This window comes from Tenebrio molitor, chromosome 2 (genome assembly GCF_963966145.1).
Source record: "Tenebrio molitor chromosome 2, icTenMoli1.1, whole genome shotgun sequence".
Taxonomy (NCBI): domain Eukaryota; kingdom Metazoa; phylum Arthropoda; class Insecta; order Coleoptera; family Tenebrionidae; genus Tenebrio; species Tenebrio molitor.
Window position 1 is genome coordinate 14,032,542 of NC_091047.1, and position 26,748 is coordinate 14,059,289.

A 26,748-nucleotide genomic window follows, 5' to 3' on the forward strand; every position below is an offset into this window, starting at 1 on the left:
TTGGACACACTGTTTGATTTCCGTCACTCAAGTACTCGACATGCGGACCTATCAAAATGAACATAACATGTTGCGGAATTTAGAATTTCCCGCGATGTTTTAAGTATTTTGGCGGTGATTCTTCTTATAGTCCAAACTAGTAAAACTGACAATGCATTAGATATTGTCGCTATTTATAACCTCAAACTTAGAAAAACATAACCTAATTCGACAGTTTTACTACGAAATTATTGTAAATGCAAAATTTCCATAGCTTCCTATTATACCAAAACAACATGAATGCATTTTTTGCACAACACATTTTATTTATGACATCATCGGCGTTGTGAAAATTTGGGGTTTTGCTTAAAGAAAATAATTTTTACTTATTTATCTATCTAACGAGTCTGATAACAATACTTGGCAATGTTTTCAAGTTTAAATGGACGTAACTATTGACATTTAGTCTACTAATAGTAGTGCTATGGAATTTGGTACGGAACAACGTAATTTTATAATCAAATAACTTCCTTAAAATGTCTTGCAAATCATCGTTTATTAACAAATAAAATGAAATCATAAATTTTACCAATGGTTGTCTTAGTTTCCGTTTGTTAAATCGATCATGACCTACTTTTATTTTCTGTAACCTTAAACTCTTAAAACTATTTTAATCATGGCATGCAATATAAATAGCACAATTTCGTCTTCTATATCCAGAAATTCATAGAACATTAGACCTGTGTATCATTCACGTTCGCACGTTCATCGAGGAAATTAAAATGTATTAAAAAACACTACTAAAATTTGTTTGTATATTAAAAAAATTGACAATAAATCATTTATATATAACATTGAGTCGACAATATTGGCGATATTTGATACAAATAACATTTTTTCCGATGCAGTAATACTTTAATATGAATAATTTGAAGAGGTCAGTACAGTAATACAGATCCCCGGTCACTATTGCCTGCCACACACCAACATAGTAAGGCACCAGAAATGTTTATACAATGATATAATTACATTGGAAAAAATGGTATTTTTAGTTGATAATTTGGTGGCACTGAAGCAATGAAGGTTGTGTTGTCTGAAAAAAAACAAAAACAGAAATTCACTTAAATATCAAGACACTAGTCAAATTGTAACATCTTTCGATAACATTTAGTTTATACAACAACTAAATGCCAGTACTGATGTTATTTAATGTTTCCAGACAGTATATGTTCAGTGTTAATAAAATATAATCACAAATTACCATATACCTCTGGTGAACAAATCAAAATAATAACAATAATGACGTACCTATTCAGTGCTGCCTTCAGAATCACTCTCTTCCTCTGCATTTTGAAGCCACTCGACAAATTGCTTCATTTGATCAACAAACATCATTTTCCCTTTAACACTGTAGTCCTGTTTATACCATTTAAGAATAACCTGTTCTGAAATTACGTCCGTCTTGTAAAAGAGCATGATGATCTTTTGGAAAGCCCTCATGAAAGTCATATTTGAATAGCAATATTCTTGGACTTTTAAGAGCAAGTTTAACTCGGGTCGTGCTGATTGGGTGAACGCTGAGAACAAACTAGTGTACTGCTTTAAGTGACGAACAGCTTGGTCAGTAACTAGTTCCTACAAAAATACATTTAAAAATTAAAATGCGACGATAAGAAACTGCAAACCTACTTCTTTCTTAGACCATTCTGGAATGTCCATGACGGTTGTCCAGATGATGCAAACCGTCTCGTGCTCTTGTATGTTCTCCTTGGCCGCAAATTCGCGCAATTCAGCTATGATATCGCGCTGGGGCTTGTTCTCGGAAAGGCTGTCGGCCAACATGACTTGCAGCTCCTTCTTGGCCTGCTGTTGATGTTGGTCGTTGTATAGCTTGAGTATTTCTTCCAGACCGTTCTCCTGGAAGGCGTTACGGAAGTACACCTGAGACTGTTTCGTATCGGGCACGAAACTCATCAGATGCGATTCGATGTTGGATTTCTTAATGGATGAATGGAGGGAGTTTACGCCCTTGTCCTGGCGCCAATACTTGAACACTTCGATCAGGAAATCTAAAGCCAAGTGATCCTTGACCAAATGCGAGTTACTTAACACCAGGACAGCACTGAACGGGATGCTGCCATTCGATATCCACAAGTACACCATCACAGACAGTTTTTTACGTTCAGCTGGGGTGAAGTACTTCACAAACATCAGCACTTTTTTTATTTCATCCTGTAATACATTACACGTGACATTAGGAAATATCATAGGATTTATTGTTTGGTACAAAAGCTTTTAGACCAATCTAATATTTTCTCTCTTTTTGTGAACAGAATCTTCGATTCATACGCAGATGAAACAAAATCAGTAAGTTTATGTAGTAAATTTGTTCTAGTACAAATTTAAGGACATGAAAAGAAAAGGATTGCACCAAGGCGGTCTCTAGTTAAATAAAGATCGCCTTGATAGCACACATGTACGACGACAAGCTTTGAAGAAAAGTAAAAATTGCACGAGGAACTTTTAGTTTTATTGTTGATATCAAGATGGATGTGTCAAGTGTACTAATCTTGTGAGGAATCACCTCTTATTTTGTGGCAGCCACAATGGAAAGGATTTACAGACTTCAGAACTTGGAAGAAATAATCCCCAATATTTTCCGATACCTCTAAGATCAAACACTCATTGATTGAGACTAGGGTATTTTGAAGCTATTTAAACCTAATCTTGGGGGTCAGACTCATCAAGTTTTCCACTTCATTCTTGTGTTCTTACTCTCAGGTTTATTATTTTACAAACGCTCAATATCAATTTATTGAGAGGTATCGATCAAATCCCTTAAGACCAGTACAACCTTCAAACTTAATTGGTAAAAATAAAAATCTACAGGATGATTGAGAAAAATAGCGTCAAAAATATTTTACTTTAAAAAATTATTGCTCGATGAGGGACCAAGTGATTGTAATACAGGACTTTCATAAATGATTCATGCATCAGGTGTGCTGTGACTCCATTTATTAAAATGAGGCCACAGCATTCTTGTGACACGAATCATTTATGAAAGCCCTGTATATAGACATACATATTTTCAAATGAAAGTCCACATTTACACAATTGCACTTTGTGGAATTCGCGATACGCTAACAAGACTAGATTCATTAAGGCTCTTAGAATTTCTTCTTGGTATTTTAAATTATACAGTATATATGTCCAAAAAGTCTGGAAACACCCAAATGAAAACGTAACGCTTAATTTTTGAAAAAAATCTAGACAGGTCAATTAGTGTTTTAAAAAAGCTTTCCGCTGATAGTGTCTGTTCGGTCTTTTCGATGACCTTGAAAAAGTTGTTATTAAAAAAATTGCTTTTTTTGACCGTCCGGTAGACAATTAAAAGATCTATTAAAACCGGTAGTGAAAATGCGACGTTGCAATTTAAAAAAAAAACCTGACAACTCTTTCAAGGTCATCAAAAACAGCAAACAGATATCAACAGAAAGCTTTCTGAAAACGCTAGTTCACCTGTTTTTGCGTTTTTCTCGAGAAAATCATTCGTTTTTATTTTATTGGGGTGTTTCCAGACTTTTTGGACACACTGCATGTTACAAAGTGTATAAATATAAATTTATTTAATACAAAATAATTTTAGGCGTGATACTAAAATGCAGAAAACATCGTGTACATTTTTTACTTTTCATAATTATCAAATTATTGTTCTTTTTGATTTTTTTGATGACTTGCACTTTCTGAAAAATACAAAAAAAAGGTATTTTATAGCAAACAGCGAAATTTTTTTTTGAATTGTTTGCTTCAATGTTACAACTTGATTTTAATTTTTAAACACTGAAAATATTTATACGCAAAATGAGGGTGTTTTTGAAATACATAACGATTACTTTGATCGTTCAATTTTAAACGTAGAGTAAAGTGACCTAATATGGAATAGGTACTTAATATGGAATACCGTAATATTTTCTTTAATACTAGTGGCATCTAACAATTTCATCAAGAAGTAACACCCTGGAAGCAGTAGTGTGGTGCCCCAAACATTTTAACACTTTAGTACCAGAACTCACCACATAAACGGTAATTATTTGTTTTCGTGAGATTTAAAACTATTTTGTCGGGTGAGTAAATTTTATTTTAGGGTGCTAATAACAGGAACTTCTTCATTACCCTATAATCATGAGCATGCAGTGTGATGACTGTTAACATGCCTGATACTATTTTTCACGAATATGTAACCGATGTTTCTATAAATTTTGTTCATTCTCACATTATGTTAGTTCCTAATATGGAATATATATTTCGACGTATCTTTTGACGTTTTTTTTTAAGAAAAACATCCAGATATGTTGTTTTTTTTAAATTTAATTATCTGTTTTTATTTTATTTAAATATTTTATTTGATTTGTTTGTTATTGTTTTTGATATTTTGACGTTTTTCAAGGAAAGCATCTAGAATTGTTTTTTTTTTTTTGTTTAATTGTTTTTATTTTATTTAAATATTTTATTTCATTGATTTGTTTGTGTTTTTCTTAAAATAATAAAGCATTTAATAATTTTTTATAATCATAATTTGTAGTACATATTCCATATTAACCATAGCGGTATTCCATATTATGAACCCTTTTTTTACTAACTGCAGAAATACTTTTTTGAGAATATTACGATTTACTGTTAAATTTTAAAAGCCTTGTTACCAAAAATGCTAGAATTGGCTTCATAGTATCTCCCCCAAATACTTTGCATTCATATTTTTAAATTTTTCCTAAATTTTCAACTTTTATTAATAAAAATAAAAATGGTATTCCATATTTGGCCACTCTACTCTATCGTAATGTTAAATAATTGAATTTCTAAAATGTGAAATGTAAAAATTCCGATAACAATTACAGCAGAGGCGTCTGATTAGAAGTTTCGTTTTATAGATTTAACTTGCAATAAAAAAAATCACAATGTCGGTTATACCGGGTGTTATGGAAGTTCAGGTAATAAATTTAACCACCAATAGGACTCGTTAAAATTAACATTTTTTAAAATGTATCCTTGTTTCAGCAAATTCTTCCAAACAGAGATAAAATTAACCCCAAAAATTCATACCCGCTCATGTGTTTACACATCCATTGATAACGAAGCACGAAAAAAGAATTAACTTTTTTCAAAAAACTGTGAAGTTTTTACCGCACAAAAACATTTTGACTCACTTTTTCGTTTCAATTGATGATTATCCTATGAGCGAGGTTTCAAATTAGGTGTTAGAAAATGTAAAAAAAAAAATTCATCAAAAAAGAAGGATCAATATGTAAAAAATGTTTATTTTAAAGAGTTCTATTGGTGATTAAATTTATTATATAGATACAGCACAAGCTTATTTGAAGGAAGCGATGTTTGCTTTATTTTATCCCCTGATAAGTAAAATTCGTTTAATAACCAATGTCACAATCAATATTTGTTCAATTTGATATTAGCAGGTATGAAAAGTTGGCATAAATGTTGTTCATGAATTGAAAACCAACCGTTCTTTGAAAACACCGAATGTGTTATGTATCTTTATACGTTACCGATTTTCGAACAGCAGCAAGATTTTTCACCTTTTTACAGAGACAAAAACCAATTGCCAATTACCAAGTCTAGACTGACAGTGGCAAATACTGTAAAAACATTATTTGCTTTAATGCCATAATCCTCAATGTTGTCACTCATTACTAATGATCTATCGGTATTTCTACTTTCAATGAGCGTATCGGGTAAACGAATTTTGCTAACTTCTATGTAGTACGCGCGCTCATTATTAAAAACATTGTGACAAATTTCAATTTTTTTATTTGTGTATTAATTTACTTAATAAGAAAATTCCTAAGTACTTACAAACTGAAGGTCAAATCATTTTCATTCAATTTATATGTGTACAAAAATGATAATCAATAGCAACAAACCCGTTACCCGCTTCCGTTAATATTTATAAACAAAGTAGCTTATTATTCTTGTTTATCCTTAATAAAACATAACTGATTGTAACAGATTTAATATTTCTCAAATAATTACTATAGTTAGTCTGGACGCGTACCACCGACTAAATAGTTGCCCCTGTCCTCAAATACATAATAATACAGATTTCACTAAAACTTTCTTTCTACTATAATTATTTGGTTTCAGAATATTTCAATTGCTTCAACGAATTTTTAACATAATTCTATCCACATGACTTTTGTCAACTTTTGGCAGAATACTCTTCCACTTAAAGTCGTGCCTAACGCTTCACTCGTCTATTTCACTAGTCAATACTTATAATTCCTTCTTATGAGCATCGTGTTCCTAAGTAAAAAATAATGTAACTAAATAAAAGTGGTCAGCAAGCGCCGACAAATTCAAACCCGTGTTCGAAGAGAATAAAATTTGTTCTATTTGGGCGATTAAATAGTTGCCGAGGGAAAGTTGCCATATGCGCCTAGCTTTAATCCTAGCAGAAAAGTTCTTCCCTTTGACAATGGGTTCCCCGTTCCCGAAAACTATTAGCAAGTAGTGCACAAAAGTCACTCTCCCTCTAACGGTTATTCAAGGAAAGATCTTTAGAAACCATGAAGACTATCCGCAACCATTTTTACCTGCAAGTCATTCTTAGAAATTTGGCATCAATTTCATTGTCGAATTCCGGATCTCGTTCCACGGGTTATCCACGGATTCGATTACAAAATAAAACACGTGACAACATTTTTGGGAGTGATGCCAAATAAATACTTGCGTGATTTAACCATATTTAGGCTCTGGGTCGTAATTATGGTAGATGATCAAAATCATTATGTGCAAATAGAAACTTTGGAAGCTATAGCAAACATAACTGTGCTATCAACAATATATACTAGGATCCTAGATACGGTGAAGCAGATAGTGTGAAACAGATAATTTCTTTAAATATACGGAAACCGGAAAATATACCGTGGATATGACTAATAAGAAGTCGCCCGTAAATATTTATCTCTCCCGATTTGAAAGTTTCCTTTTTATTCATACTATATTCCAGTAAATGTATAGTAGTCGTTCTGTATAAAAATATTAGTAATATATTCCTACTTCAAAGTTACTTTAGATGTATAAATTACATATCAATAAAACACGTCATCTGTCCTTGAGTAATCTGGTACAAAAATCACTGTATATTTCCAGACAAGTAAATTATCATTTTTATGAAAGAAATACGCCCAATTCTTAAAAAAAAAAACGAAAAAGTAGAGTGCCTGACGCTTAACGAAATAAATTTTCCATCAATTATGTTGAATAATATATGTGCTCGTTCACTCAATTATTTTTCTTTAAACATGGAAAATGATGAACTGTTCATTATATTATATATTTATATATCGTTCTGCACCAATTAATAGACGACCAACATGAAAGATTGATGAACTGGTCAGCTCAGCACTAATAGAATAAAACTTTTTGAATAATTATTTATTCATGTGGAAATAAATTTCTGTTCATTCAAAATTTCTACTTACTTGGAAAATCTTCTCCAAATATTTATAGCGACGCATAAGCTTAATGAAAACTTGTTCCCAACTTTTCATAATCTCCACATTTATTTCGTCCGGAGCGCTGAAGATACAAGCGGAGGTTTGGTGTGATGCCTCCCCCTCCTGCGACAGTGTCCCACCCGGTACTGTAAACACGAATTAATAACACTGCAAGAGACATGGGAGTAAAAATGCTCACCAAGGATGCCCCCCGCAATGAGTATGTCAAAGAGACTTTCTCCATAACGACGATAATCTTGTTTATTGCCTGCACCGTCCAAAAAACGTGAAATTGCTTCAAAATTGTTGCCGCATTGATCGAGTCCAGAGATTATTGCATCCCTAAACCCTACTGGATCGTATCTTTCCTTTTCATCTGTGAACATTTGAAAGGTTAGCGACCATGTCAATCAAACTTTTCTGACTTTTTACCTCTTTTTCTGGTCTTGATGCGTTGACCGGATAGAACTGGTTTTTCTACTTTTTGACTCATACAAAAATTTCTGGAAAAAAGAATTTCTTAGTTCCGTTTCCGGTTGACTTTGAAAATGTTACGAGGATCGGAATGGACAGGAAATTTAACAATAATATGAATTGTCACGAAGTCATTGCAACAATGTCGAAAAACAAAACAAAAAAAACATTTTGTCCAAATAACGGCACAAATAAACATGGAATCGGGTCAACGACTTACGAATTCGTCCAAGTCAAATTACAAAATTTCGATTTTGCCCTTGTTTTGACTTTCGTGATCGACAGATAACGTGACTAACTACAAAATGGTCGAATTTTCGAAATACGGACGCTATTTAGAAGGTAACATTGCACAACGCGCCCGATTCGCACATCGCAGAAGGCATGGGCCACCATTACAGACAGCTGAATTGCGAAAATACAACAAATGTCAAACTTTCGGCGTCCAAAAATAACTCGCAATTTAATATTTGACAGTATTTATCGTCAAGTTTAGATACGAAGCATTATTTGCAAAATTAACTTACATTTTTACGGTTTTAAAAAAATCACCTCACACGAGCTCACAGGAATTTCAAGACTAGCTCGTCAAAAGAAACTGTGCGACTGCGAACTAGATGTAAAATGGTCGTAAACCGGAATCAATACAGGCGAGCGGCGCGGGAATTTCAAAAGTTCACTGTTTCAAATAACTCTGGCGATGGGTTAAATGCACTTTTTAGATTTTTAATCTTATCGAAAAACTAATTATTGCTAAAACCCTACTATGACGCTTCTAGAAAACAAAAACAATGCGAATTTCTCGGATTGCTAAGAAGTAAAAGGTTTACGACACGTTCATTGTTCCACATCAAGACAGGAAATTACCGCCCAAATTAAATTAGTGGAATTTGCACGAAATGTATCGATGCATCTTCAAGACGTTACTTGCATATCATTCTGTTATATTATTAATTATATCCTGTCAATGAATATCATTGTTTCTCTCGATCATCTCTTTGAGAAACGATTATTGCAATTTAACTTACTTTTCGGTTGCCGCTCTTTTATTAATTACACTAATTAAACAGTAACATGAAAAATATTTACAGAGTTACGTACAATATCTCAAAAAAATATGCAAGTACTTATTGATAAAATATATACGTAAAACCTTTGCATTAGGTAGGTGTTAATTTTTACAAGTCTTCAGTTGTTATAACACATATTTTTGTAAATGGTATACCTAATAGCTTAGACTTTTGACACATGACTTAATTTTTTTTAAATGATCTCAGTTTTTCTCATTACGTGAAACATTTTCTTTTTTCTAACACTTGTAAAGTACCTATACGTAACATTTATTTTAATGTTTTACTAAAGTGCAATGAACTTAGTAGCAGATTTGCGAATCACATGTCTGCAAATATTCTGAAACAATAATACCAGACTTTTTAGCAAATGTTATATTTTTACTACGTGTAGTGGAATTAAATCATTATTAAATCTCGAAGGATAAATACTTAATTGAGGCAATAGAATTGTTTGAACGTCTTTTTAAGTAGGTAATAAATGTTTTGAACGCAAACTCATATGATGTACTTACAGATTTACAGTTTTTGGTGTTAAATATTATACCTACACCTGAAATAAGTACTATCTATTATATTTGTGTATGTACAATTTGATAATTGCAATTAACTATTCTGACAGTTTAAACTTTTCTTTTACATTGTGGCTTTAAAATTTTACAAACATATGTATAATTATTATTGTACTTATTAGTAGTTGTTTTCCTAATAATAAAATTTCATTTAATAAAAGTGAAAACATCATTTTTTATTTTAGGTATATAAAAGTCACGAATTAATGGTAAGTTTTTGGTATCTAATTATTTTTTTGTTATTTCATTATAATAATAATGAGATACAGATGGCATATTCTTGACGTGGCCGCAGATACTAAACAATTGTAGAGTTTATTAATCTGTGACACAGCACTTTATTTCTGCACTTCGGCTGTCGGATTGTTCCGGGGTTTGTTTACATTATCTTTTCCTCCGCAGAAAAAGAAATGGAGAGTCGTTAAAATAAAATAAAAGGTGATGGTCAATTATTTGCGTTTACTGCAGCTTCGGGATTGTGGGGTGTTGCTGCATCTTGCTGAATCCACATTTCAAATCTGTCCTTCACCCCTAAACGTACAAAATTTGCAGTCATGACCCCACATCGCTCCTCGGTAACTGTACTTGTATGATTATCTTTATTTCCAAGGAACTAAGGTCGGTTGATTCCCTGTGACAAAGTACAGCACTTACGGAAACATGTCGCTGGAAACATTTTAATTAAGCCACTAATCGACGTTCCCGACGGAGCAGTTTTCACATTAAAGTAGTGGGATACATTCTGAACGCTAAAATAATTGAATACTAATTTTTAAAATAAAATTGCACGATTTGAATTCGTTGTTGGATTGGAAACTTTTCCGACTAATTTGTTACAAAAAATATAAATATTAATGACCAAAAAAGTTAACATTCTTTAGCCTTTCCTGACTTTTGTGCTTTTCCCATGAAATTATAAAGATATTTAATACTGTATTTCACGCAACCTAAATCACAGATTAATCTAGTTTATTCAATTTGGGAGTAATTTCTTGTTGACAAAATGGCTGTTCCTATTTACCGCAAAAAATGCAGGATTAAATTTATACAAAAGTTGAAATAATGTAGTTGACTGTTTATTTTGTTTTTACTCACAGATGATAAAAAATGTGGCAAAATAATTTAAAAATTGTATGATCTACAACAATGATTTAATTGTAAAACATGATTTAAATAATACAAACTATTTAATAAGAGGAAGAGTTGATTGTTTACTTTTACTTTCTTTGTGCTTTTTTCGTTCTTCTTCATCACTAAAAATCTCAGCATAATTGTGTTCAGGAGAGATAAGACATTCATCTAATTTTTTGTAAGTCTTATTTGTACTATGTGTGCCTTGTGATTTTGAAATTGTCGAATAAATTGACATGGCCTGCAAGACAATATTAATTTAATTTCTATAAAACCCAAAGTACTAATCCTACCTGAGTAACTAGATTGGAAACATCTCCCACATTTGATGGTAAAATCAGTGTGTTATTTGTTTTGGCCAGCTTGTCAAAAGCAGTAACATACTGTTCTGCTATACTCAGCGATGCTGCATTAGGTCCCAAATCATTTTTTAACGCCTCTGCTACAAGTTTCAACCCACCAGCTCGAGCTTCAGCTACAGCTAAAATTGCAGCTGCTTCACCAGCCGCTTTGTTGATTTGTTCTTGGCGTTCTGCTTCTGACGCCAAAATCCTCGACTTTCTTTTACCTTCTGCCACATTGATGTCTGCCTCACGAATACCTTCAGACTCGAGTATAGCTGCACGTTTTTTTCGTTCAGCTTCTACTTGCATCTGCATCGCCTCTTGAACTCTAGGTGGTAACTTGATGTCACCTTGTGCAACAATTAGCAACATAAAAATAATATTACAAAACATTTCAACTTACGGATTTCATAGCGCAAGCAAGTCATTCCCCATGCTTCACTTGCTTTATTTATCGAATCAACTATTGATACATTAAGATTTTCCCTTTCTCGAAATACTTTGTCTAAAGAAATTTTACCCAGTTCTGATCTCATTGTAGTTTGGGCCAGTTGAGTAATTGCAAATTCTGGATCTTCAACTCCATAGCTTGCCAAGTATGCATCTACTATTCTCAAATATAACACACCATCAATATTTAAAGTAACATTATCAGAAGTAATGGCACTTTGTTTAGGAATATCGACAGCGATTTCCTTCAAACTCTGAACATATTTTACTCTATCTACTACAGGAATCAATACATTTAAACCAGGTTCCAGTATTCGATGAAATTTTCCCATACGTTCTACAACCCATGCCTAAAATTATTTGCATTTGAAATGTATTCTAAAAACATATTTATATGCATACTTCTTGTTGAGGAACAAACATTATGACGGTATTTATTGGAGTGTACGATCTGTGGCGCACTGTTACTGAACGAAAAACGTTGTTTTGAACTGATTCAACTCCCAATGGTTGCTGAAAATCAAAAATGAAATATATACAAAATCATGTAATAGCATATTACTTTTAAAACTGTTCTACAGGTATTTAGAAGTTGTCTTGACAACATTTTCGAAAAAATTGTACTTTTACAAATCTAACATAACCTAATACCACCGGCAACCATAAATATGAATGACATTTTTGACAATTTCCGACAGCGCCCTCTAGACACTCTCAAAAATAAAATTCAAATTCCTATACAGGGTGTGTTTATCCTCATTATTTTTCAGAGTCCTGTGATATGCCTGTCAGTACAAACAAAAACAAGCAAAATGAGTTCGTCTTTTTTGTCAGAAGCTAATAAACTGAAAAATATTCAAATGTACTTGGAAAAAAACGACAATTTATTACATTTTTCAAAATATAGTTCAGAATGTGATTTAAGTGAGTATTTTGTGGAGTTGGAAATAACCAGGTAAGGCACTAACTAAAATATAAATTTGTTTGTACTGATACTTATTTCATTTTCTAATGTTTATGAAAGGAAAAGTGAAACGGATCAAACAATAAAGGAACTGAAAGATATTTGGAAACTATTGGATGGAAAGAAAAAAATTCTTCAGCAAGAGGATTTAAACGCCATAGGTATATAAAAAATAAAAAAATTAATAGGCAGAATATAGCCATAGGTATATAAAAATTAATATACCTACTCGTATTTATACTTCATTTTTAATTTTATTTTATGCGATTTACATTTACACAATGTGAAATATACTTACACCTTTTTTAGATTTGCGGTCGTTCAAAAAAGATATGATTGAACTCCAAGAGAAGATTCACACCTTGAAAATTAAACTAAAAGCCAACATCGAAGTATTAAAAGATGAAGAAAATAACATATCTGAAATAAATAATACTTATAATCAAAGATTAACTGAATGGGAAAAACCTATTCGAACATTTTCTAAAAATATTTATGCAGTAAATAGAAACCTTTGCACAAGCAACACCAATAAGGTTTTCAGTATTTTAATAAATATAGAATACCTATCTTATGTACATGTATGCATTTTTTAGGAAGTCAAAGAATTCATGGATTTCGTTAACAAAAGTAATGGTCACGAAAATGGATGGTCTAGCGAAGATCATCAACTTTTTTTAAAATTTCGAAAAAAATATAAAAACGTAGACGACTTAGCTATTAACTTGAACAAGTTATTACCCGGTAGTATTAACAGTAATCAGTGGTACATTGGAAAAACGTTATATTTTGCAGATATTAGCATTAATGCTGTTAAGGAGCATGATAAATGGTTCAGAAAATATTTGCTATTGAAAAATAAAAAGGAAGAAATCCTGCAAAAATGGCGTGAAAGTAAAAATGAAAACATAGAACATCGGGATGTAGATTCTGTAGATGTCAATAAAAACATGTGTAAAAGTAGATCATATCTAAAAACTAAAGATGAAAATGTTCAAGAACAGATTGCGCTGTGGAAGGTAGGTTACAATATGATTTATTTTGTTACTGAATATTCTTTAAAAGTGAAAAAAATGGGGCGGTTTAGTTGTGGAAAAAAAACTTACGAATAATAATAACTTTTATTCAATTAGGAAAAAAAAGAAGAAAAACGTCGACAAGAAAGGATTGCTGAAGAAATTAGAAAAGAAAAAAGAAATCGTCTTGAAGAAAAAAAGAAACATTTTCACAACGAAGTAAAAGAAGCGGTTGCGAAATGGAAAGAAACTAAGGTAACCAAAATATATTATGAGAAGGTTCAAAAAGAGTTAATGGATTATCGAGAAAAAAGAATGAGGTGCTAATAAATGTTTTAGAAAATGTAGGTATTTTTAAAATTGGAACAATTTCAGAGCACTTGAAGCTAATAAGATGATTAAAAAATTTCAATCACAGGATGATATATTCATCACACGAATGAGATCAAGCAAATTAAGTAAAAAAAATGAAATTATAAGGAGCAAATCGAGTTATCTCGTACACAGAGATCCCGACAGGATTTTAAAACCGACGAAGCAATGGTTACTTCGCACCTCTAAAGACAATTTTGTGGATGACGGTGTTTCTTCTTACGTTCCTAACATTAGAGAAATTCCCAAATTGTATGTACGGAAACTTTAAAATTATTCGTTACTTAATACCTATTTCTGATTTTAGACGAGTTCCAGAATGGCGAAAAAACACTTCTGTTCCTTCATAAAATAATTGTTTATTTTTAAGACAAAGCCAGTATCAGAAAGATATTTATCATTATATCTAAAAGATACCATCATTATAATATATGTATAAAAAATCAAATTACACGTTCATTTTAGGCATACTTGTATAAAAACAATTAAAGTTCACCACTAACAATAAAACATGTATAAAAATATATCTGGTGGTAACGATTGGATAAATGGTTTAAAATCTGTTGATCAAAGGTCGATCTGAGGATGCCAAATTAGTATTGTCAAATTGCCGCAGGTGAATCTAAAATTTTATTTTTTTATATTTGTACTTGACCTTTCAGAATATTACCTGTAGGTGCAAATTTACTTCAGCACAACGACTTAAGTATGGGAAGTTTCCACCTGATTTAAGATGAGCTAGTTTGGCACTTGGATAACATTTGTATAATTCTTCTCGTACTGCAGTTGATAAGGCATATTCGTCAAATACATCAATAATGGTAACTTGGGTTTCTGCTAGCTTGTGAGCTTCTACATATCCTCTAAGGCAATTAAGTGTTAATCTACTGGCAAGTTCTGTTTGTGGAAGGCTTTCCAGCTAAAAAATTAATGTCTTATCATTTCTGATTATATTATCAAGAACTTTCTTACTCTCTCCACCATAAAGTCAATAGCTTCTACCATGCCTGGATCTACCTTGTCAGAGCCAAAATTACCCATAATCATACGTTTCAGTACAAGTCCAGGCAGCATCCAAAAAATTGCTGCAGACTCATGGTTATTAAAAATTGCAGTGTCAGTAAAAGTATTACATAATATCAATGATGCAACTCGTGGGCATTTAGATGTATGTTCGGCAAACTTTTGAGCCAAATAACCACCTAAAATTATTCATATTTTTAAGAGCTTATTCATGATTTGTAAATGTTTCACCTAGAGATGCTCCAAAAATGTGAACTTTTACAATTCCTAAGTGATCTAAAAGCTTTTTAAAACCTTCACACCATTCTTTCACATTCCAATATACCGGTGCTTCAGCTGATATTACTCTAATCCCTTTCGCTGATAAAGCAAGAGATTGTTTAAAAAATATATCTGCTGTCCCTGATACTGGAGGAAGGCAGATTAATGGACATTTAACTGTCTTAGGGCCACAGTCATATATCCTCCATACCTAAGGGAAAAACAGATTTTCATACATTGTGTATGAATATATACTGCGTTCTTATTAACAACCTTTGTGTTATCAGTGTCAACAACTAATCTTTTTAAAGGAACACTACTTCTAAAACTTAAGTATTCTTGAGATTGAGATAAATCACTAATGTAACTCATTTTCAGTCTTATATTGAAAGCAGTATCTTGAAGTTAACATTTAGTCAAAACAGAATCTCGCGTTTCTAATAAAATATCTTATCAAAAATATGTACAAATCTTAATTTGCGGTGAAAGAGGGGAAAGGAACAATAACACTTATTCCGGACTGTACAAAAACAAGCTGTAGAAAGAACAGGATCTATTTCTAAAAATAAATTAAATCATTAATTATTAATTTTCTTTGCTAATCGAGTTAACTATTGCATCTAATGGTATAACAGTTAGATAAAATAAAGACTATTTATTTTGCAATAGATGGGAAAAATTTAATTCATTTTTGTGATTTTGTACTACATTTAGTACAGCGGGTCAGCCACAGAACGGGTCAGCTAAATGTCAAATTCATGTGTTTATGTTAACCTCAAAATAAAAAAGATGAAGTTAAAGAGTTGTATCAAATTTACATAATGAAAAAGTACCATCAACTTTTGTTACTAATTATTTCTGTGGTCAGTTTAAGTTTGTTTCTGATTTATCGTCACGAGTACAACAGGTTGCATTATGTGTTGGAAGTTTTTAATTTTTTTGGACAACCATGCAACATCTCGAATTTACAACAAACCGAAAACATCTTAAGTCATCACGATTGGGGTCCGTCTCCTGTATGGCAAGAGCATGAAAGTGGTTATATTTATTCCGCTTTCCTGACTAGACAAAATGAAGCAAAGGCATTGACGCTGCTGAGTGATGAAAAATTGGTGCCTCGTAATTGTTATTTCTGGTTCGAAGATAAAAAGAAACCAGTTATCGGAAAATTTAAATTCTCTAAGGTGATGAATGACGAAAATGTCCGTTTAAATTTGTATTTTTATATTTGTGGAATGTCGAAAAGTGAACATGTACCATATGCTGTATCCTTCTCATACAAAGTGAAGAAAGATAGTGAGTTGAAAAAGATCATGTTAACCAACTCTTTTAAGCATCAAATCAATATTAACTCAACAGTCTGTGTTTCTCCGTCGATTTACAGTAAAAGGCGTCTCATTGAATTTTTAAGTTATCATAAGTTGATAGGGATTGATTCATTCATTTTTTACAACAGAGATATCCCTCATCGCTTGGTTAAAATTATTACAAATCTGTCAATGCGACTAGGTTTGCAGGCCACTTTTTTGCCTTGGAATTTTCCAAAAGGTGACAGCATGATTACTAGAATAACAGTGGAAAATGATTGTTTATTGAGGACTTTTGGACAAAGTTTATATGTAGTTACTTTGGAATTAAATGAATACATCGTTCCATCGCACATATACGGTTTTGACACTATGATGAAGAACGTTGACACAAATTCGGGGAGAGTGAGTCTACCTGTGCAAAAATTTTGTATTGCAAATACTGAAACTACAAAACCAATCTCTATGGTTAATATTAATGTTTCCGATGATTACAAATACAGCATCGTGCGGTATATTTACAAAAATAATGAAAGGAAGGAAGATCTTTCTACTTATGCAGTAGCCCCCGGATTTGCCTCAATTCATAAATATGTGAAATGTCCACTTGAATCCTCCAAAATCCACCAGGATAAGACTATTCTGAAATTTTCCACTGATCTGACCAGATCTACGCTGTTTCAGCTGCTTTTGCACGATCAAATATAGTACTAAGTAAACTTAGTATGTTGAAACGCATTTATATATCCACTTTGGTTGTACATACCTACATACGTCGTCGTTAAATATTTTATTGACAGATTTACAAACATTTCTTTGTTATTACCACATAAGTTATAATAATAAAAGTAGGGTAATTTACTCAACCAAAACCGACTCATGTATCATAAAATAAACAATTTATAACCACTATGTTTTTTTGTTCAAATCCTATAATAAATGATAAATTCTAAAGCAATAATTTTTAAATATGTAAATATGCATGTAACAAACATTGTTTTCGTATTATTTCATAATTTGACAAATTATATGATAATGAAATTGTATTTAAAATCGTAGATGAAATAGGTACAGTCGATGGACAAATAAAACTGGGACAAAAATGACAATCACATAAGTCAAAATTTACAAATTTGCATCGTTTAATTACGGCTTTATCACAAATAGGTTAACTTTGGTATGACATATTATATAGACACTGACAAATATATTGACAATTCAATGGTCTGATTTACATAGATTAAATTATAAGTGTCCCAGTTTTATTTGTCCACCGACCGTACATATTTAAGTTGTAACTATAGCAGGAAAAGAAAACTATAATACTATCCGTTTTTTAAACTCCCGCACTGTCAAAGTACATTTGCAAGTTGCCGCACTGCCGTTCTGAGACCAGTAATTTTTACAAAAAATTGAAATTTCAAATTTGAAGTTAAATTTAATGAATTTTTGACTTTTTCATTTTGGTTCGCTTTGTTTCATTCAAAGTATTACTTACACGAAATGGCTGAACAAGAAGAAGGTATGAAACGTAAAAGAATAGGTACATTACGATATTTTAATATCGCAATAGCATATTTTACCGTACTAGTGGGTTAAAGTAAAGTGCAATGTAAATTGAAAATACATCTTTTCACCTTTGTGGTGACTTCGATGATATCAAAATTGCAATAGCTGCATTTTCTGCAATGTCCGATATCCGAGGATACATCATCTGTTTCGTCTGAATTTTGGTAGTGTTGGCAGAACCATGATTGAAACCAAAAAATGTCTCCAGTGTCTGTTCTTTTCTCATTTACTAAAAATTCCTTACGATCAAAAAAGTAGGGAAATGGCATTATCGAGTCAAAAGTTGTGTAATAGGTAGAATAGGTATTCAATAAAGGTCAGTTCACATATATTTGTCAGTTAAATGTCAGTTGTGGCCAAGGTTCCGTGTCCGGAATAGTAGATACGACTTTATTGTTATCGAACGATAATGACTCAGTTTTCTGATACGTTACTACAGAAATAACCCCCTAGACCATTATCTTCAAATAACAGGCTCTAGGGCGTTATAAGTTCTTTGTTACTTAGTTACGACCAGATTTAATGTATTTCCAAACAACTTTTGACTGATGGGTATAAATTAATCAAATTATTGTCAATCCAAAAACACATGAAACTTATAGTCGGATTAAACGTTGAAGGCACCACGGGTGTTAAATGATACGCCCTCGGTCGGGGTGCTCCCCTCGGGCTAGAGGCTTTCGGGTTTCACTTTGCCAACCTCGCGCGTTATTAACCTTATAACATCCTTGATACCTTAGTAATATAAATACCGTTACATACTTTGTAGTTTTAAAGTTAATTTCTTTTGAAACAGTTTTCGATATGAATTTTTAAGTGCAATATTTATGACCCAAATTAGGTACTTAAAAATAAACTTAAACGCAGAAAGAATTAGTTTTATTTGAAATTAGAATATGGAACTGTAGGTAGCATATCGTAATTAACGTTGACCTAAAATAAATAGTGACTTCACGGATTCCTATTACTTTTACTGTAGCTATTTCGATGTCGTTACAATTTAATTCCGTCCTTCTAGTTGTAGTGGCTCAAAGTGCTGAAGAATATAAAGAGCTTATTGCGTGGAGAGAATGATTGAAGGATTGAGGGACAATGTGTGCCATTAGGAGACATTAGCGCTTCTTTGAACGTTTGCAACCTAATAGCGTAGTAATGGATTCCGGTCGCTCTCAACAATCAGCGTGATTCAATTTTTAACTCTGCAATTTCTGTATAGAAAATGGAAAAGAGAAAAGGACTTGAAACTCTTCTTTCGCAGGTGTGTGCATATATTAAGCGATCTGAATGTGACATCGTGAAAATGACGAGACATTTCTAAGATGCGCCATTAACGGTAATAAGCCATATTATAATATTGGCTGATAATTACGCCTATATTGTTGGTAGAAGCCTGGCTGTACCCAGCAGGAGACGAAGTTACGCCTGTCAGGACCATCTGGCGGTGCTAATAACCCGCTCATTACCTATTATCATGCGGTTTGACGTCTGCATACCCGGCTTTTATGTGTCCTTTAACTAACCAAAAACTCAGATTAATTAACTTGTATAAGTCACTAACTAGCTGCCTCTGATAGGTTGATGGACTTTCAGCTCTTTGACACAACCCGATACTGATTAACAATTCGTAAATGAAGTTAAAACTACATCCACTTTTTGTGCAAATGCTCAAAATAGTAGTTAGGTACCGTAAACATACGTAGTTACTCACTAAATATCTACTAGTTTAAGCCTTAACTTAATTTAATTTAATAGATTATTATTATTAACGAAATAATTATGGCCTGATGAAAATGCACACATGCCCATTGGTACACAGTAGGGAACATTTATTACTTTAGTTTGCAAGCTGCATATTCTGATCAATAATAGAGGGTGAGGAACAGTTTCCTGGATAAACTACATTAAGTACCTGGAATTTTACGGTGTAAAATTTAAAGTCACGTATTAATCGAATGTAATGCATAGGAAGACTATGAACTATGAAGTGAAGATGATAACAAAATATTGCCTTGTTCCGTAATGAATGACGGTGTTTCCCTATTGTTACACGAATATTAATGTAGGTATGTTGAAAACAAGTGATATGTCATTATATTTGAGATATTTTTTTCTAATTTAGAACAAACTGATGCCTATTTAGGCAAGAAAAATTGACGCTGCATTTGGTGAAGCTAGACAAATTTCAAATATTCTTTGAAATAGGTATGTTCGAAGTACGAATTTTACATACAAAGCAAAAGAAAACAACAATAATAAGTAATCGAAAAATGACAATGATCTAATCGATTTAATCGGATTTGTTCCGGACTTTACACTATTAGGTACACTTGCACTGTACAGTATGAGTCAATTGTGGGGTATTTCTGAAATTTTCTTAGAAGCAACCAAAAATACTAATTCCACTTACCGCTTGATACTGTGTTTAATATAAATAATAAATTGAATCAAAATTGCGTTTTTGGCTACAAACGTCAAAATGACAATGTGGGAAATTTAATCAGCAGACGTAAAAATTGTTCAACATACATTCAATTTTGGAGTAAACACGCGTCAACCCTGTTTAAAAAGGACCTTTGAACGTTGTGTAATGTCTCTGGCGTTATGGCCATATGTACTCATCACGAATTCTTTGAGTTCATCAATCGTAAGTACAGGTGTTTGGTAGACTCTTTCCCACAAGAAAAAAATCTAAGGGCGCTGCTAGAGCCCCTTTACGTTGTTGACTTGTTCATTTCACGGCCTCCTAGATTCATAAGAGACTCTTATGAATCTAGGAGGCCGTGGTTCATTTATTCACATCCAACTGTTCCAACAATAAGGGCTAACTCACTTTGTAAAAAATTTAAATAAACAAAAATGTGGCTGCAATTTGGATATTTCTGTAGATACAGATCTACAGCGACCATGGGATTTTTACGACATAGGTACCCCGTACATGAGAAACCATGTCCACTTTTTAATTGTTTGAGTCATACTCATAAGAGTTCATAACCAAGTTCTAGCAAAACTGTCACGGCAAAGTTGACAATTCTCAAAGCAATGCAATCATGGATTAATGTTTTAATTTTTTTTTAATTACAGATCTAGTGAATGCTGGAATTAGTATTTTTGGTTGCATCAAAGACCATTTCAGAAATACCCCACAATTGACTCATACTGTATAAATTGTGATTGTGAAGTAAGTTGTGTTTGAGGTTGCAACGCTGTTAATTTAAGTATGTTAAATATCAAAAACCTTGAAAATTACGAGTACATCACTTGTAAATATGATTTTATTTATCTAGTAGGTATACAGGGTATTTCACGAGTGATAATGAGCACGGCGGAATTGAAAATGCAACCCACAACGTTAACACAAGTTAACGTGGCTATTTTATACAATCTGTAACAGAAATAAGTACATTCATTTTAACTGGTAATAAAACACATCAAGAGCAACAACTTTTCTAAATATTATTTTTTGTAAACGTTCTCGTTAATGAGTTAAAATTATTTAAAATTTTCCACAAATTTCGCTACCCGCCACTGGTCGACACTCGACAGGGATAACCGACTAAACAAAAACAGTTAAAAATAATTTAGGAGTATTTGACAAATATCTGTGACGACCGTTTCTAAGCATTTTTACGAAAACAAAATTATACATTGTTAGATCCTGGCCTTAGAAGATTTACATAAACGGCTCGTTAATTTATGGGGGTGGATGTTCAAAAAAAATTGCCGATTTGGAAAAAATGGTACATAGAAAAATTGTTCATCACGACGAGTTCTGTCACTGGTTAAAATTAGTACTTATTTCTGTTACACCTTGTACATCGTATTATTTTAAAATTAAATTATGAATCCACGATTTTCATGATTGTCTCATACTGGACATTAGTTATTGTAGCAAATACTAAACAATTTGTTTATACCTAAACGGAAACATTTTCTTATTTTAGAGACAATGAAAATGGTCTCATCTACGAAATATGGTAGGTACTATGGCAGCCAAAAAATTTTGGTCGTCATTTTCTTGACATTCAAGTAAAGTGTAAATAAACCTTAAGGAATCGTAACCCCACTTTCGATTCTTGTCATTTTGACAATCAATTTAAACTATTTGAGGCTCAGATATTCCAAAAATCCGACATGAACAAACAAAATTAGAGCAATCGTGCATATAAGGCATTCACGTTCTTTTTGGGACCGAGTTGGCTATGACCATCTAGTGATTTTGTTGGCAGTACATCGGTGATAACTATATTCCCTAAAGGAAATTGACACTTTTTGTATTGGGTTAAGTTGCTTTCAGTTTAGGGTTATATTTTCTGAATAGGTACATTGTTGCCGGATCTCTTAAATGTGGTCTGTCCTTTTTAAATTAAATTAAATCGTTTAATAGAAATTGTTTATCGTAATGAAATTATTTTGGCAATTTTGACTGTACCTTTGACGGAGATTTAAATTATTTTTACACACTTAATAAATCATTTATGTAGTTTCTTACAATATTAAAATAATAAATCTGGCAATGCGGTGGTAAGAAAATGTCGAACAGACACTGACAGAAAAAAAAATTGCATCCATTGCATCACTGAGTCAGTTAGTCCAACATGAAAAGAAAAAATCATAGCCAACTCGGTCCCAAAAAGATCGTGAATGCCTAATAGATAACCTGAGGTAAACGTCCTGGGTAGTAGAAATGACAAAATAATTTTGAGTTTTGAAATTTACCACCCAAAAAATAACGTTCATAAACAAAACGGTAATCATGATGACAATAAAGTACGGATTACAATAATTTTTTTTTGAATTGACAGACAATGACGACCAAAATTTTTTGGCCGGCATAGTACATTAATTGTAGTGTTTTGTTAATATCTGTTCACGTTGGAATGAACATCAGTGGTGCAAATGACCTGACCTGTTACTATGACAACTCATATGAAAGTTAATGCCAAATGTGTACGATTTGCACCACTGATGATATTCAATCCAACGTGAACAGGATATATTTCATTTTATTAAATATTCAGTACCTAATGATCAGTGAACTTATCCAGAGTTGGTTTGCAGGAATAAATATCTCAAAAAATATCCCAATATTTTCAACCAAGAAACGTGTTTGGTAGTCCATATTAAAGATGTAATCAACAAGTTTGTTCAGATTGAAAATATAAATAAAAGAAAACCAACTAGAAAGCTTCCAAAATGCGAGGAAACTATTGAGGATTAAAAAAATGACTGCAGTACAACCTGCAATCATTTTGCGATATTTGAATATTTTTTTGTTCGACACTGTCAGAATTTGAGAATTTTCTCCTGTGTGAACGGATTTTGATAAATGTCACAACTTGTCAAAACAAAACGTCAAGCTAATTTTAAGGATTTTAAGCGATTTAGAGCCTTTAAGGGGCTCGTCGAACAAAAAAACCTTGTATTCAACTCGTTCGTGTATATAGTAGACCCAGAAATATAGTGATTTTATGAGGGATGGAGTACATTAACTTGAGGTGGTCAGTAATGGTAAGGCAATAAGCTTCTGGCACCCGTCGCGCGACTGGGCTTGGGCTCTAGAGTGCATTTCAATGAGAGGTACACAGGCGTGGCTACCGAGATGCGCCAGATGTAGGGGAAGGGCGACCCAAAATCGAGTGCATTGGCGTAATCCAGTTTTATTTTCGTTCTTACTTTCATAACACAGAAAATATCAGATTTTCGCAACCGGGAGTTATATGACATAAAAAAGAAGACGATAAAGAACAATAACCTGGCTGTGATTTGCGACAAAATGGCGATAAATCAGCTATTGAAATGAAATTCCCTAAAAAGTACAAACTAACGCCGCTACTGTCTAGGTAAGCCACGCCACAGTAGACCGAAACAGATTTCTGCGCAAGTTTATAGAGGTGTACCTCTCGTTGAGAAGCACTCTACCTACCTTTGTCTCCGATGGTCCATTTTCAGACGGTTCAAAAACATCTGTCATAGAAGATTTATAACTCTCTTCAAGTTGGTAATAAAAGTGACCCCAAAATTGTAAAAGAAATTATCGGCCTAAGTTCATAAAATCACTATATTTCTGGGCCTACTTTCAATCTCTCATGGGTTTTGACCTTGGAAATATCTGCGCGAAGGCGGAGCGATAAACCAGTGAAGAATTGGTAAATGAAAACTGAAAACATCGACTATTTTAGCCACGCGTTAAATTTCAAAATTACAATTTCATAATGACACAAGACAATGGTTCGTTAATGATCAAACCAGTTGTGAAAAACGAAAATGTTGCAGATTTGCCACTTCAGATATAATAAAGGTTCTACGAATGACGATGTTTTCCGGTCGGTTTGTAGCGCGTACTTGAAACCGATGTTCGTCGTTTGCGCAGATATGACTCACAACCCATGAGAGATTGAAAAATTAGGCCTTTTTTGGCATGAGTGGGCCCACGAGTGCCAAAAAAGGCACAATTTACACACAACTCGTTAAATAAACTACTACCGGGTGATTTTAAATTATTATGACTTTTTTTCTTAAGTTGGGAACATTTTTCAAAAATTATTTTGGCAAACTTGATACCTTAATCAACACATTGGCGTACGTACGTCATTTTGACATTTTATGTATTAAAAAATTGTGTCAAATAGGCGAGGACGCCTATGTTTATGTCAACTATCACATTAAAAAGCAGAATAACCAACAATAATATTACATTCATTTAAAATCACCCGGTATTAAACTTATTAAAGACCACTTGTTTAAATGAGAGTATTTAGGAATGCACGAAGAAAAGAAAATCAAATGTCTGGAACATACAGTGAACCTTTTTTCTTTGAAAGCGATACATTTGTTTTTGTACTAAGTGTGTTTTTATTTTTATCAATTCTCAAAATTTTAATCAATTCAACAGACGAAATTTGTTGAAGAGTGATTTGACTTTAGTAATTTGTTACAACCTTTTAACTTTCTCTTAGACAACCCAGTATTCACATTAATTTATCTTTTAGATAATATAGCCAGTCACGCTGTGTATGGTCCTACAGTACTACAATTTTTTGTCAGGACGTATGTAATGTGTTATCCTTGTATAGGTTCCACTGAAAGTTTCTATAAACTTTTATTAAAAAAAATCTTTATTGTTATTTTATACAGGTGTCCCCAAAAAAAAAAGACGAGTTCATAAGTCTCTTATTTATTGGAGGATTTTAAGTCAAAAAAACTTTTTTTAAATGGGAACACATATTTTTTTTTTTTTTTAGTAATTCTAACAGAGATTTTTATTCTGAAAACAACAATGTATCACAAGTATACACTTACATACCAAAAATACAAAAAAAAAAATTGTAAAAACCGCTAACTATCGTCTATACTCCATTTTGCGCTAATCATTGGCCGCATATCTGCGCAATCCCATATGTTATTATTTGTCATTTGTTTTTCCAGCTAACTTAATTTGGTTATTACATTGTAATGCAATGAATTTTGATAGCTTCTCGCTTGGTGTTCGTCATTTGTTTCAAAAGTTAGTGTTTTTTTTTATGTTAAATTATACTTGTGATACATTGTTATTTTCAGAATATAAATCTCTATCAGAATTGCTACAAAAAAATATGTATTCCCATTTGAAAAAAAAATATTTTGACAGTTTAGCCTTGAAGCCCTTGGAGCTATACGTGAATTTAGTAGGCCGTTTTGTAGCCTATTCACAATCATTTAATTTGGTGTATAGATAATTAAAATCCTCCGATAAATAAGGGTGCTATGGACTCGTCTTTTTTTTTTTGGGGACACTCTGTATATTCACCATTCAGTACAATACACTTGTGTTCGATAGAACCAGTCATTAAAACAAAAATTCCATTATTTCAGAAATATTGTTTTTTGTTCGACACTGTCAGAATTTGAGAATTTTCTCCTGTGTGAACGGATTTTGATAAATTTGACAACTTGTCAAAACGAAACGTCAAGCTAATTTTAAAGGTTTTCAGCGATTTGGAGCCTTTGGGGGGCTCGTCGAACAAAAAAACGTTGTATTCAACTCGTTCTTGTGTAATTTGGGCTTTTTTTTGGCACTCGTGGACCTTTAAAACTCTCGTTTCACTCGAGTTTTAAACTGGCCCACTCATGCCAAAAAAAGCCCAAATTACACACAAACTCGTTAAATAAACTACTATTTTAAACTCAGCGTCTTGACAGAGACTTGAAAATCGTAAACCATTCGTCTTTTAATATGGCGAAAATAATAAATTACAACGTACCAAATCAGAACTCCAGAAGGTCTCCAAAAAGTGCTTTATTTATTGTGCGGTATGTAACACATTTTTGGTAGACGTACGGTTACGCAATATTCTCCACAATTATACATTGATTCCCTAAAGCAACTTTTGCATCTACATTTCTAGATTGCTTAACTTTGACTGGATCAAGGTCTGTGGAAACACCGAAAGAAACTAAGCTATCTTCTATTATTCTTCGAATAGCAAGGTTCTTTCACCAATAACCAACATCTTCATTGCCAGAAGTAGAGAGAACATAAAAACAATAGAATAAACCTCTCATTAAAATAATTTTTATTATGCACCAAAAAATTGTGAAAAACTAATAGTGAAAGTTAGTGCGATCAAATTATAAATAGCTTTCACTATACAAAACAAGAAATGTTTATTTCACAGTCTAATTATCTCTATAGATGCAACTGATACATCGTCGCTGAAGTGCCAATG

General features: G+C 32.6%; 5 protein-coding genes across 6 annotated transcripts; 2 read left to right on the top strand and 3 right to left on the bottom strand.

Annotated features, from left to right (window-relative positions):
• Positions 1-780: 780 nt before the first annotated feature.
• On the bottom strand, positions 781-8,717 carry kra (basic leucine zipper and W2 domain-containing protein kra). Of its 2 annotated transcripts, none has more exons than XM_069039016.1 (7): positions 8,492-8,717; positions 7,923-7,993; positions 7,690-7,866; positions 7,476-7,636; positions 1,669-2,211; positions 1,288-1,614; positions 781-1,072 (listed from the first exon to the last, which is right to left on the bottom strand). In XM_069039016.1, exons 2-6 carry the CDS (start codon positions 7,981-7,983, stop codon positions 1,288-1,290), a joined length of 1,269 nt encoding a protein of 422 aa, XP_068895117.1. In that variant the 5' UTR covers positions 7,984-7,993; positions 8,492-8,717; the 3' UTR covers positions 781-1,072. The 2 variants fall into 2 exon arrangements, with proteins under 2 accessions (XP_068895117.1, XP_068895119.1); XM_069039018.1 differs by lacking the exon at positions 8,492-8,717 and adding an exon at positions 8,185-8,331.
• A 1,943-nt stretch (positions 8,718-10,660) lies between these two features.
• Stoml2 (stomatin like 2) lies at positions 10,661-12,234 on the bottom strand. The gene is made up of 5 exons (XM_069039020.1): positions 12,094-12,234; positions 11,934-12,044; positions 11,485-11,881; positions 11,031-11,431; positions 10,661-10,978 (listed from the first exon to the last, which is right to left on the bottom strand). The coding sequence occupies exons 1-5, from the start codon at positions 12,136-12,138 to the stop codon at positions 10,790-10,792; spliced, it is 1,143 nt and encodes a 380-aa protein (XP_068895121.1). The 5' UTR covers positions 12,139-12,234; the 3' UTR covers positions 10,661-10,789.
• On the top strand, positions 12,200-14,349 carry LOC138124083 (coiled-coil domain-containing protein 112-like). Its single transcript, XM_069039015.1, has 8 exons — positions 12,200-12,486; positions 12,556-12,656; positions 12,805-13,031; positions 13,092-13,239; positions 13,291-13,514; positions 13,629-13,831; positions 13,887-14,135; positions 14,191-14,349. The coding sequence occupies exons 1-8, from the start codon at positions 12,200-12,202 to the stop codon at positions 14,231-14,233; spliced, it is 1,482 nt and encodes a 493-aa protein (XP_068895116.1). The 3' UTR covers positions 14,234-14,349.
• Positions 14,218-15,582, bottom strand: LOC138124087 (maspardin-like). The gene is made up of 5 exons (XM_069039021.1): positions 15,441-15,582; positions 15,138-15,378; positions 14,856-15,085; positions 14,554-14,802; positions 14,218-14,505 (listed from the first exon to the last, which is right to left on the bottom strand). The coding sequence occupies exons 1-5, from the start codon at positions 15,537-15,539 to the stop codon at positions 14,437-14,439; spliced, it is 888 nt and encodes a 295-aa protein (XP_068895122.1). The 5' UTR covers positions 15,540-15,582; the 3' UTR covers positions 14,218-14,436.
• A 307-nt stretch (positions 15,583-15,889) lies between these two features.
• LOC138124085 (uncharacterized) lies at positions 15,890-17,383 on the top strand. The gene has a single exon (XM_069039019.1). It carries the CDS (start codon positions 15,989-15,991, stop codon positions 17,180-17,182), a length of 1,194 nt encoding a protein of 397 aa, XP_068895120.1. The 5' UTR covers positions 15,890-15,988; the 3' UTR covers positions 17,183-17,383.
• Positions 17,384-26,748: the final 9,365 nt, after the last annotated feature.

What these genes read in the sequence shown, in the direction of transcription:
- kra (XM_069039016.1), bottom strand. Translation starts at nt 7,983, where the DNA reads ATGAGTCAAAAAGTAGAAAAACCAGTTCTATCCGGTCAACGCATCAAG. An exon ending in ATTTGGAGAAGATTTTCCAA is followed by an intron (nt 2,212 to 7,475) that starts GTAAGTAGAAAT and finishes AATGTATTACAG; the next exon opens with GATGAAATAAAAAAAGTGCT. An exon ending in CAGAATGGTCTAAGAAAGAA is followed by an intron (nt 1,615 to 1,668) that starts GTAGGTTTGCAG and finishes GTATTTTTGTAG; the next exon opens with GAACTAGTTACTGACCAAGC.
- LOC138124085 (XM_069039019.1), top strand. Translation starts at nt 15,989, where the DNA reads ATGAAAAAGTACCATCAACTTTTGTTACTAATTATTTCTGTGGTCAGT.
- LOC138124083 (XM_069039015.1), top strand. Translation starts at nt 12,200, where the DNA reads ATGAATGACATTTTTGACAATTTCCGACAGCGCCCTCTAGACACTCTC. An exon ending in AGAGGATTTAAACGCCATAG is followed by an intron (nt 12,657 to 12,804) that starts GTATATAAAAAA and finishes CACCTTTTTTAG; the next exon opens with ATTTGCGGTCGTTCAAAAAA. An exon ending in ATTAGAGAAATTCCCAAATT is followed by an intron (nt 14,136 to 14,190) that starts GTATGTACGGAA and finishes TTCTGATTTTAG; the next exon opens with ACGAGTTCCAGAATGGCGAA.
- Stoml2 (XM_069039020.1), bottom strand. Translation starts at nt 12,138, where the DNA reads ATGTTGTCAAGACAACTTCTAAATACCTGTAGAACAGTTTTAAAA. An exon ending in TGTTTGTTCCTCAACAAGAA is followed by an intron (nt 11,882 to 11,933) that starts GTATGCATATAA and finishes AAATAATTTTAG; the next exon opens with GCATGGGTTGTAGAACGTAT. An exon ending in TTGCTTGCGCTATGAAATCC is followed by an intron (nt 11,432 to 11,484) that starts GTAAGTTGAAAT and finishes TTGTTGCACAAG; the next exon opens with GTGACATCAAGTTACCACCT.
- LOC138124087 (XM_069039021.1), bottom strand. Translation starts at nt 15,539, where the DNA reads ATGAGTTACATTAGTGATTTATCTCAATCTCAAGAATACTTAAGTTTT. An exon ending in CATTTTTGGAGCATCTCTAG is followed by an intron (nt 15,086 to 15,137) that starts GTGAAACATTTA and finishes GAATAATTTTAG; the next exon opens with GTGGTTATTTGGCTCAAAAG. An exon ending in AAGTAAATTTGCACCTACAG is followed by an intron (nt 14,506 to 14,553) that starts GTAATATTCTGA and finishes ATAAAATTTTAG; the next exon opens with ATTCACCTGCGGCAATTTGA.